The sequence below is a fragment of the Rhagoletis pomonella genome, unplaced genomic scaffold (genome assembly GCF_013731165.1).
Source record: "Rhagoletis pomonella isolate Grant_MI unplaced genomic scaffold, Rhpom_1.0 Rhpom_scaffold_00005, whole genome shotgun sequence".
Taxonomy (NCBI): domain Eukaryota; kingdom Metazoa; phylum Arthropoda; class Insecta; order Diptera; family Tephritidae; genus Rhagoletis; species Rhagoletis pomonella.
The window spans coordinates 16,940,912-16,953,800 of NW_023458559.1; the positions used below are offsets into that span (position 1 = coordinate 16,940,912).

A 12,889-nucleotide genomic window follows, 5' to 3' on the forward strand; every position below is an offset into this window, starting at 1 on the left:
TACATGCCAAACAATTCGCAAGTGGCGCGGCAATTCGAATGAACATTATAAATAAGTGGTCAAATACCAGTTATGGTCACGGTAGAATATTAACGGAGTTTCCGGGGCTACCCGGATTGGTGGACTATGCACTTCCGGAACCTGCACCCGCTACAGCATTCGCGACCCTCCTACCCGCAAGGGAAGAGTGGAAGCATGACGTTGTTAGTAGTGGAGAGTCCATCCATGTATACACAGATGGCTCAAAGCTCGAGGGAAGGGTTGGAGGAGGTGTATATTCCCATCACCTGGGAATCTCCCTCAGCTTTCGTCTCCCGGACCACTGTAGCAATGAGATTTATTTTCGATCAAAATAATAAAACTCAAAGAATAATCATTATTTTTGATGAAATAAATAAAACTCAAAAAATAATCATTATTTCTGATCAAAAATATAAAACTCATAATATAATGATTATTTTTGATAAAAAAAAAAGAACTCACAAAATAATTATTACTTCAGAGCAAAAATAATAACGCTCGAAAAATTAGTTTTATTTTTCATGATAAAAACATAGCAAGGTATAACCGTTCTCTCAATTTGTCGGCCATGATTTTTTTTTGAAGTTTGCCAACATTTTAAAATCATATAAAAGTGAAAATAAAACATTGAAATTGTTCGAAATTGTTGTTGCTTGAGATTGAAAATGAAAATGTGTGTGTGAGTTTGTGAGTAAATTTAAAAATTAAATTGTTTGGAAACGTCAAGAATCTTAAAAGTGACTCTCAGCGGTTCTACCTTACTATATTTTTATCATGTTATTTTTTATCAAAAAAATATAACTCATAAATGATTGTATTTTCTGAGCAATAAAATAAAACTCAAAATGTGATTATTATGATTGTTCGCAATTATTAAAATCTCAAAATAATGATTAAAAGTAAATTTTTTTATAAAACTCATAATGATTACGGTCCCTGTTAATAACACTGTGTGGCAGTGAAGATATACTTCCACTTAAGCTTAAAGTAAGGCTTGAACTTTAGACTACAATCCCTCAAAATACCATCTCTGCACCTTAACCCCAAGGTCACTTATAGTCATTTATTGAACAGCAAAAACTGATTTTGGCAATTTTTTTTTTTATTTCAATTTCAATTAATTTGATATCGTTTATGCATTAGTACATTGAGAGTAAATCTTTTATTGCACAATAAGAAATAAAAAAGATGAGAACATTAAATATACGAAAACAGGAAAATATAACAAAGAATTAACAAATTTTATAGTACTTATAATTATACAGAGTTTTTATGATCAACATGATTATTTATCAACATGGAAAATCACTGCGCGCTTTCACTCCGCAGGGCCTGGGTTCAAGCCCTGGTCAAAGCAATATCGCAAAAAATGTAGTAAACGAAATTCTCTACTTTCTCGCGCTGACTGTTTGTTTGATGACAGAAGATACTTCGTCTTGTCCTTATTTACCACATGCCCCTTTAAATCGACAAAAGCAAAGAAACCCGTATTTTTTCGCAGCATTTTCTGGGCACACTCTGTCCCTTCCAATAATAGGTTCATTCCTTATCTTTTTGGACTAAAATCTGAAAAGTGTCAAAATGCCAGAGCGTAAGCAAAATGCGCTCACTAAAAGAGAATAACAGGAAAAGTAAAGGAACGCAAAAAACCAAATTTTTAGTCCAAAGAATGGCAACAACAAAACTAACGTCAAATAAGAACAGAAATGTATGTACAAAACACATTCACACAAGCACAAGCACAATAAACACTTGCTATATCAATTATTTTTTGCCTTCTTCCAATTTCAATTCATTTCTTTTACTTTTTATATTATTCTCACTTTTAGCGTATTCTTTAATTTCCGTTAATTTAAAACAGTTGAGTTTGACACTTTTCAGGATTTTGCCAGAAAAAATTCTTCTGACTAAATCTGAATACTTCGGACTGATGAGAGTCACTCTCACTGACTGTTGCTCTCTCATTTTTGCTGTCATTTCCGAGTTAAGGAACGCTTTTTGGACTAAATCTGACTACTTCGGACTTTTTCTGACTATTTCTGGGAGATAAGGAACGCTCCTAATAACTCAAACATGTCGATTGGACGTCTGGATAAAAACTTCCAAATCTTGGGTATAAATGTACATACATGTAGTTCATATTTGTATGTATAAGCTAGGCAACTTTCAGCACACTAAGGTCAGTTTTCACGGCGAGGAGTTAACTCACATTCCGCAGTTAACTATAATTTTGTGTACTAAGAGTATAGTTAATTGCCGGTTGTGAGTTGACTCGTCACTATAAAAGGGGGACTAAGTCTGCTTTCATCACTCTATTACACTGCAGTGTGTTGTGATATATGTAATTAATTAATTGTTTGTTTTATTCGATCTTCCTTGCAAAAACCTAAAATTTGTTTTATATAATTTATAGGTGCGCGAGAAAATAATTTTGAATGCAAATAAGAATAAGTTGTGGGAAAGAAATATAAATTCCTCATAAACTTGACCAATCCACCGAATTTTGCTAAAAGTAAGGCTCAGCATAGAATACGCAAAAATTTGCAAAAATGACGACCATCTCCACAATTCTCCAGCAACAACAACAGCAGCAGCAACATCATCAGCAGTCATCGCACTACCGGTCGCATTTGCACAATGGCGGTGTTCACAGTAGTCGCAGTAGCAGTGAAGTTAGTAGTGGTGGTGAGTCGCCACCGCAATTAACTGGATCGGACGCGCTCAACATGACGATGGCGGCAACAACCGCGGCAGTAACATCGCCACTCAAGCATCATCATCTCCAGCACCAACAACAATCAAGTATACCAGTCAACTCCACATTATCATCTGTCAACACAATAGCTTATAACACGCAGCAACAACACTCCACTATACAACGTCATCATCAACAACATCACAATCACCACCAGCAACAGAACGACCACATTAAGCGGCCAATGAACGCATTCATGGTTTGGTCACGCGGACAGCGACGCAAAATGGCACAGGATAATCCAAAAATGCACAATTCAGAAATTTCGAAACGTTTGGGCGCCGAATGGAAATTACTCACCGAGGGGCAAAAGCGACCATTCATCGACGAAGCGAAACGTTTGCGGTGAGTGTCTAGTGATGTTTGCATATATATGTACATATGTACATACACACGTATTTAGTTATGTATATGTCGTATATGAATATCTACACAAGGCCCAAATATGTACATTCGTACAATACTTAGGTGGGGGAATCAGCGCTGATGGTGTTGATGAAGCGCTGATACTAATTTCGGGTTTAAAAGGTGGTGGTATGTACGTAGTAACTATTGTTCCTGGCCCCCCACGGAATCCCAACTACTCGCATTACTCACAACATACGTTAACACCCATTACAGTTAGATATAAAAACGCATAGGCAATTGTGTTAAATGTCCACACTCACACTTGCCTTGTGCATACATCAGTTGTATGCTTGCTATTTGGGTGCGTGCATAAGTATAAATACCTGATAGGTAAATATATGTACATTCCCTCTCAAGAACTTTTGGCAGAATTTGTTGTGAAATTTTTCTAGGTTATCACTTGAAGTTATCCCTACCTATTCGTAATTAAATTAACGTTTGACCTTGGACATTAATAATTAAAATAAAAATAAAAGCTCTTAACGTTTTATACACCAGTTAACCCTCAAAACACCTTTTTCCATACGTTTGCTTATATTGTTTGCAATACTATTACCATGTTTATATGATGCTTCAATTCGTTCCAAGTCAAACCATGTTATTTGGACACACACATGTAAACGCATTTTTAAATCGAATTGAAACTTTTAACCGTGCCACCATTAGGGTTCGTACGATACTATCGATATTGAGTAGGTATCGATACTGAGGGTATAAAAATGAGTACTTTAATACTCGATACCTTATTTGGCGATTTTACTCGATACTTTCCAAAGTACTCGTAGTATCGAATACTTTTTAAAAAACACACTTTTTAAATTTTGTCTTCCATTGGCAACCCAATTTTCTTTGCTTATATGGATTACTATCATTCAATTTTGTCCATCACTTAAAATAAACTGAAATCTCGTGTAGTCTGTTACATAACATAAACCAAATAAGTTAAAGTTTAATGGCCTTATTCATAAAAAATAAAGTAGGCTTCAAGAGCTTAAATAAAATGACACTTTCATACATTCTTCAGTTTATAAACCTTTTTTATTTTTTATGAATAAGGCCATAAAACTTTACTTTAAAGTATACTTTAAAGTTCACGAAAATACAGAATTTTTAGAAACTTTTAGGGTATCCAGTTTTGTAACCTATTCAACTTTCCGTGTAGCCTACTACCGTTGACTTTTAATTAAAATTTGCACAATATTAAACAAAATTAAATAGGCTACAAAAATGCATACCCACAAAGTTTCCAAAAATTCTTAATCAAATTTAAAATTCGTGAAAGTAAATATGTGTGTATGTATGTATGTATGTACATTTAACGTTTAAATTACTTCTAACGTGGAAGTAAGTTCTGCAATGAAATAAAAATCAAATATTTTAAATGTCTATTGTTTTAATTTCAGGAAATAACTAGATATACGATTGAAGAACAAAATAATTTTAGTATCCCAAGAAACGTATTTGAATGAGTCCGATACTGAGTAGTATCGATACTTTTTCCCTGATACTTTTAGAGTATCGATACCATGAGCTCGATGCCAGAATGAGTACTCAGTATCGATACCAAAGTCTAAAATTTCGAACCCTAGCCACCATAAATCACATTTTGAATGCGAGTTAAGAGTTGTTGAATCGTGTTAAGAGTGCATATAAACACGGGATTTGACCCCACGGTTGTTTCATGCAACTCTGTATGAAGTAAAACATTTAAATAGTTCTTGAAATTACATTTAGACTAAGCTTTCATATAAAATTAATAGCTAATATCCTCATGGCTGTTTGGGTCTCCAATTATTATTTTTCCATATTTATTATTTTCAAGAAATGACACATGTATTAACAAAGTTGCATCGGGATGAACTCTGTTTGAAAGCGTGTTCGATCGACTCATTTCTTTTGTTGCATATAAACACTTGCATTTCAAGCGAGCTACACTGATACGAGTTAATTCGATATCGAGTTTGATGCCATATAAACAAGGTATATGTGTTCAATAAATTACGAATTATGGAAAAATAACAGGAACCGAAAATAAGAGTTTAGTTTTAACTTTAGGAATGCAACATTTTTATATCTACGTAAACAAGCAAATCTCACGAGTTGTTTTTTTTATAGTGCTAGTCCTTTCTCTCGGCAGAAAAAAACTCTAAAGCATTCTTCTTGCATTTATTTCAATAAAAGCAGTTATAGAAACAAATACAATGAAAAATAAATCAAGTATTTGAAAATTTTAACCTTTAAACATTTATTTAGTCGTAAAAGTACCGAGATACTAATTTTTTCATTGTCATTTGAAATAATTATCACTGTATTTGAAAATTTTAATCTTTAAACATTTATTTAGTCGTAAAAGTACCGAAATTACTAATTTTTTCATTGTCATTCGAAAAAATTATAACTGATTTTTGTTTGTTTTAATAAATTTGGGAGGTCTTCAAATAGTACAATGTTCATATTAGAGGTAATGGACTTCGGCATCAAGTACAACACATATGCAAAGTTTCAAGAGTTTACCGCGAAAACAAATGGCTGCAAGCAGAATATCTGTCGCAGCTATTTTGTAATTTTTGAAATTTTACGATTTTTTTAATTATAATAATTTTAGATACTTCGAAATGTTAAAATTGAACGGTGGAAATGTTCCTCTTGCTTGCTTGTTCTAGTGCAGAGGTTCCCAAACTTATTTTTCTCGTAGACCCCTTTCAAAACTTCAATTGTTTCGGTGGAACCCCTGATGCTCATTTCTTAGGGATGCAAAAAAACGTCGATGCATCGGAAACATCGATGTTTGCTAATCGATATATCGAATAAAAACGATGTTTTGGACCTTCCGATATACATCGATATATCGATGTATTTTTTTTTCGATGCATCGACATTTGTGTGCAGTACAAAACAAAATTGCAGCAAACACATCATTTAAACAAAAGGTACAAAGTCGTCGTGAAATCATCGGATCCCATAAACCACCTTGTATAGACTCGCCTTGCACTGTACATACTGGAATTATTTTGTATGCTTTCAAACTCTTCGCTCCAGTAACTATTCTAAATGTGGATTTTTCACTATTTATGCACTATTAGAATATAGATTATATTAATATTATCCAAAATGTTATTGCATTAATAAATTGCTACTTTATTTGTAGAAACATTTGGTGCCAAATACCATCTACAATATGATATTAATTGATATCACAGCGCACGGCAGTGCGCGCGAGTGACGAAAGCAGCAACAGTAGCATGCTGAAATGACTCGCTTATATACAGGGTGTCCCAGAAGTAATGTGCCAAACTTTAGGGGAAGTTAGGTGGGGGGGTGAGCTCCCTGATAAACAAAAAGTTTTCAGGTAAAAGTGCCACCGTTTTTGAAATATTTACATTTTTTCGAATTTAAAAAAAATTGTGCCTTTTCATGTGTTTTCTTTAACTGCAACTAAAAACCGGGCAATACTTAGTAAATTTTTTATGTAAAACACTTCCAGATAGTTGCCTCTCCATACTCAAATGCAATGTAGTTAAAATATATTAAGGAACCATCATAAAATTAGGACTATTTCTGGATTTGTCACTTTTTGATATTTTCTTCCCCAACTTTGACTATCTCGGGTGAAAAAAAAATGTACTGAGCTATAACTTTACATTACATAAAAAAATTGCTCATTTAATAAAGATTTCAGAAAGGTGCCACACTTACTGTTTTGAATAGAAAAAAAAGTTATAGCCGCTTTTGTGGGTAAAGGACTGAGACACGCTAGAATGTATTTAATAGATTTAAATTAAATTTGCTCTTGTTACCGTCAAACGACATGCTAAATAGTACAAAGGTATATAATTACTTGCTTCTGACATTATTTTATGTTACTTACCGGAATTCGGACTAGAGTCTATAACAAGGGCTATATCTATCAATATTTTGTGTGAAGGATGGGTTCACGTGAAATAAGATATACATGAGTTGTTTGAGGAAAAATTTATTCATTTATTGATAAAATATCCTCAAATTGGCGATCTTCTACTCTAATACAAGCTCGGCACCTTTTAAGAAAAGACGCTTTTAGAGATCTTAAACTCAATTGGGCTATCTCAGCAGCAGCTCCATTTATTTGTTCCCGCCCCAGTAGAAAAAATCGAATGGATTCAGGTCTGGCGATCGAGCAGGCCATGTGATTGGTCTGTATCGTCCAATCCATCGGCGAGGATAAGTTTCGTCTAAATGAGCTCTTACTTCACGCCCGTAGTGAGCAGGGCACCCGTCATTTTGCTGCCATAGTCTTCGCCGCAGGTTTAAGGGTACATCTTCCAAAAGAGTTGGAAGCCGTTCCTGAAGGAACTCTAAATAACTGTGAGAGTTGAGCGTTGGCGGCAGTTCCACAGGTCCCAATATCTGACAATTAAAAATACCGCACCATAAATTTATTTTGTACTGGTACTGCGAACGATCTTATCTCATTTCGTGAGGATTGTCTATCTGCCAACTGTGAAGGTTATGTAAATTAAAATAACCATCACGTTTGCATGATGATTCATCGCTCCAAATTATTTTATTAAAAAAGTTGGGGTCTGATGCATGCATTCGCAACATTTCACAGCAAAATCTAAGCCTCGACAGGTAATCTCTTTCCTGTAGAGCCTGAACACGTTGAATGTGGTAGGGATGAAATCGATGGTCTTTTAAAGCTTTGTGAACTGTAGTTTTTGGTATTCCCGTCCGTCTTTCCATCATTCTCACTGAAGTCGATGGACCTAGTTCCACTTCCTCTAACACAGCTTCAACATCTACCGTTGCAGGACGTCCTGTTTCGCCGCCACGCCTTCCAGGTATGCGACCTTAAAAAAGTGAAAAATTATAGTTAACAAGCAAGCAAACAAGAAAGGTGTAAAAATCACTTACCTTCATGTATTTCTCTATGGGTCCGGGCGAATACTTCACGACCCGGATGTCGACGATTGGGGTATCGCTTTGCATAGAGTCTTTGAGCAGCTCTGGCATTACAGCAAGCTTCCGCATATTCATGCGACGTATACTGCGTGTTCTCTGTCATAGTATTAATAACACAATGTTCGAAGGGTCCAATTTCACAAAATCTGCTTTCACTAATTCCGGTAAGTAACACAAAATAATGTCAGGAGCAGGTAATAATGTACCTTTGTACTATTTAGCATGTCATTTGACGGTAACAAGAGCAAATTCAATTTAAATCTATTAAATACATTCTAGCGTGTCTCAGTCCTTTACCCACAAAAGCGGCTATAACTTTTTTTTTCTATTCGAAACAGTAAGTGTGGCACCTTTCTGAAATCTTTATGAAATGAGCAATTTTTTGTATGTAATGTAAAGTTATAGCTCAGTACATTTTTTTTCACCCGAGATAGTCAAATTTGGGGAACAAAATATCAAAAAGTTAAAAATCCAGAAATAGTCCTAATTTTATGATGGTTCCTTAATATATTTTAACTACATTGTATTTAAGTATGGAGAGGCAACTATCTGAAAGTATTTTACATAAAAAATTTACTAAGTATTGCCCGGTTTGTAGTTGCAGTTAAAGAAAACACATGAAAAGGCACGATTTTTTTTAAATTCGAAAAAATGTAAATATTTCAAAAACGGTGACACCTTTACCTGAAAATTTTTTGTTTATCAGGGACCTCACCCCCCCACCTACCTTCCCCTAAAGTTTGGCACGTTACTTCTGGGACACCCTGTATACACGAGATTTGGAAGTTTTTATCCAGACGTCCAATCGACATGTTTGATATATCATTGGAGAGGTCTTGCAGAGTGTGTCCAGAAAATATGTTCACGCTTCGTAAACGATTAACCGGATTCTTAAAAATTAGGCTAAAGTGTTGCGAAACAAAAAACGTTTTTTTGCTTTTGCCGGTTTAAGGGGGCATGTGGGCACACCCAACATATTTAGTGTTATTCAATAGGCCAATACCTTTCAAATGATACCTTATATATTAAGTGCCGGCCACTAGTTGGAAAGATATAGAGGTAAATGTGTTTTGGTTCGTGTCTCCACTACGACATGCTTTGGTATGTATTACCTTGTTTATACCTACCCAAGAACCGCATTAACAAAAAGCTGATTTGCCTCAACACATATTTCTTTCAAGCATTTATACCTTTGTCGTTATGGCGCACTCGCTGAAACCGTATTCAAAAGTAAACAAAATTTATTATTTTTATTCGATATTTCTTAAATTATTTATTTGCGCGGTGTAGCGAAATGGAAGCGAACAAGAATTCAACTTTGTTATAATAATAATTCAAATTTAAAACGGGCTGTATAAAGAAAACCAGCCTTTTTTTCACTTCGCGTCAAATGAGTGATGTGTTAATACCAGTTTTCTAACCGATGTGAGAAATAAAAAAGCGATTTGAAAACAAATTCGAGTCAATAGACTTTCGAGTTTCTGAGCGTATTGAAAGTTGGTTTATGCTTCCGTTTTGAATCACAACGAACTGGGTCAAAGCGCTTTATGTGTTGGTATAAACAAGGTGTATGTGGCGTCTGTACGTACCATCATTAAATTTTTTTTAAACTTTCAGGAATCAAAGTACACAAAAAACTACGAAGGTTTTGTTCCAGGATGTTTTGATTCGTATGCCTGTGTGGGCGTGGCTGCTGCCTGAAATTCGAAAAAAGGCAATTTTTTAAACTACCACTGAGGCCGCACTACTCAGTCCATGTCATTGATGTGGATATCAGTAGAAGGGCCTTCAAACAAGCTATCTAACGCTATCTTTTGTGTTTATAAAATATAAATACGCCATAACGTTATCGCCTGAAAACTAAAAATCGGCCTGCTGAAAATAGAGATTTCGTGCATTTTCTCAAAAACTGGTCAGTCGATTTTATTCTAAGTTTCCACGAGTCTAGCCCAAAACCTTAGCTTTCATCTGGTATACAGCTTATATCTGGGAAAAGTCTTGTTGTGGAGATATTGCTATTCAAATTGAAAAAATGTCGTTAAAAATTAACTGGTTACTTTAAGATATAAAAACAACATACCCAGTTCCCCGAAAAAAATCGCCCATTCCCCGATTGCCACTTAAACCGAAATTCCCTGCAAATCGGGGAATTTCCCGCGAGTTGACCTGGTATTTACCTATAGTTGTACATAAATAGTTATGTATGAATGCATTTAGTTCACCTAATGTGCCGCTACTACTTACATACATATGTATAAATTGCCACTGAGCAAATCTACTTCAGAAAAAATCATTAGTTTAATAGCACGAGTGCAACACCGCACACGTGATAGAAGTAAAACTTCTTAAAAAAAGCATATGTGTGTAACAACAATTAAACTACGAAGCAATCAAACGAATACAGTTATTTATTGTATCCAAAGTTGGTACCAAGTTGATAAGTTTTTATCATTTCTCATATTTTATTTTTTATTTTTAATTTCTTCGAATACATATCATCCTTGATATCATCATATCCTTGATCATCCTTTTTCGCTTTATTCCGTATTCGAAAAACTATGTGTTTCAATGGACACATCGATTTGAATACATAATTTAGATTTAGAGAATATTTTTAGCAATTTATTTGAGAAAAATAAAACATTTAGTTTATTGTTTGTATTTTCGTCGATTTTAAATTTGCTACCCCAAAATAATTGATATCAAATAAAACACCTCTTTGAGGTAAAATTTTCGAGTGACGAAAGCTGAGCTAGAAACACAAAATTTATGATATCAATTTCGTGACGAAAATTATACGTATCTTTTAACTGCCTTTCAAACGTAGGGAAAATCGTTGCAAAAGTTTTTTTTTTTTTTAAATTGGGCACGTTCAGAAGGCGCAACAGCTCAGTAACTGTTGCGATTTTACCTTCTGAACGCGTTGTTGTGTACTTCTGATCTGAGCAGTTGCGTGTTAGATGCTCGTAATATTTTTCTGATCATTTGAGACAACATGTTGCTGTGTACCAAGGTACATTGAACAGGTAGTATCAGTAGAGCAGCTGATTTGATTTATTTTCAAATTATTTGGTCCCGAAAATGTCAAATATTTTTAATTTTTTCTCACAAAAATTCTGAATTGTTAAAATCCATTTGCATGCGAAACCTTTTTCCATACAAAACAAGCGATTGAATAGCAGCTTTTGGAACGTTCGCCCAACTCAGCAGCACAACCGCTGATTACTGGCCCTTGTAAAGGATGGATCAATGCTTCGAGAAGCAAACAAATTTACTAGGAAAGAAAGTTGCAACAATTTTTATTTTTTCCAATTTAAATTTTTTATTTTTTATAATTTTTTGTATTTCACATGGCACGCTTTGATTTAGAAGAAAATATTCAGAACAGTTTTTGACACTTTCGATACCAGAAGCAACAACAAAATACACGCAAATGTTGATACCTACCTGTTTAATGTGCCTTGCTGTGTACCTTTGAGAGTTGAATTTGACAGTTAATGCATCAAGCCGTTCAGAAGACGCATAACGATCACTGATTTTTTTAGAAACGGTTGCGCTCAACTGCTGCGTCTTCTGAACCTACCCATTGTGTTTCTAGCAGTGAACGGAAATTCGCAACGTTCCGAATAAATAAAAAAGGATTTTCCGTACGTTTGAAAGGCAGTTAAAAAATGCGTATAATTTTCGTAACGAAATTGATATCATAAATTTTGTGTTTCTAGTTCAGCTTTCGTCACTTGAAAATTTTACCTCATAGAGGTGTTTTATTTGATGATATTGACTCTCTAAAACCATTTGGAAATTTGGACAGATTTTAAACAGCATATTCCAAAATTTTTTCACATAGCTTATCAACATAGAGAAATAATATAAAGTGTGCAAGCAAGTTTGATGTACGCTTATTTCAAAGCAAAATTTGAGTTTCTGGCATTAATCCTTGGTTTCGTTGCATACCTCTGCCTGATTTCGGCTTATGTTCTCATCCTTACGGACTGAAAACATCAGTAATGCAACGTCGTGTGTACTTTTGCAAAGCGACAAGAGTTTAATGACGTGTTTATTTTTTTTTATACTCAAATCAAAAAACTTCATAATTTCTCTCTCAAAAGGGTTAACATGAAAGTCAAATGAAGGAAAAAATTATGATGATAAATTGCCAAATAAGTGACCGAAATATAATGTCATTGCTAGCTGGCACACTTTATATTATTTTATTATGCTTATAAATATTTAATAATTGTCGCCACTTCCACACCTTCCGAAAATTTCGAAGCCTTCTCAAAAGAACAGAAAAAACTGGGATTTGTAACTGTTTAAATCAATTAATACATTTCTCTGCGAGTTATTACTTAAACACTAATCGAAGTTACGATTGTTTTTTTTTTCTTGTTGTATATTTTTAATTGAAAGAAAATGCTGTTATTTTCATTCGATGCATCGAAAATATCGATGTTTTTATACGATACATCGATATGTATTGATGCTATATTTCGATGCATCAAATCGAAGAAAACATCGATGTATTTTTTGACTTGCATCCCTATAATTTCTAACATATTCCCAAAGCTCATCAAAAAATGTGAAGATTAAATCTAACGATGTAATTTGGCATCGCGGCTGAGTTCCAACACTAAATTCGGAGTGGTAAAAATAAAAATAAAATATTTTCTTGCGTTCTATTTGTTAAAATAATGTGATTACCAGGGAACGGATTTTTAGGACCTAAAAACCTATAAATAAGGCAAAATAAAATAACGAAATAGG

General features: G+C 34.3%; 1 protein-coding gene across 1 annotated transcript in view; it reads left to right on the top strand.

Annotated features, from left to right (window-relative positions):
• Positions 1-3,150, top strand: part of LOC118738740 (transcription factor Sox-19a-like) — a 45,287-nt gene extending 42,137 nt beyond the window's left edge. Inside the window, exon 2 of the mRNA XM_036469671.1 lies at positions 2,435-3,150. Coding sequence (XP_036325564.1) covers positions 2,571-3,125 — 555 coding nt within the window. The 5' untranslated portion in view covers positions 2,435-2,570 and the 3' untranslated portion in view covers positions 3,126-3,150. The remainder of the gene's footprint in view (positions 1-2,434) is intronic.
• The last annotated feature ends 9,739 nt before the right edge of the window (positions 3,151-12,889 follow it).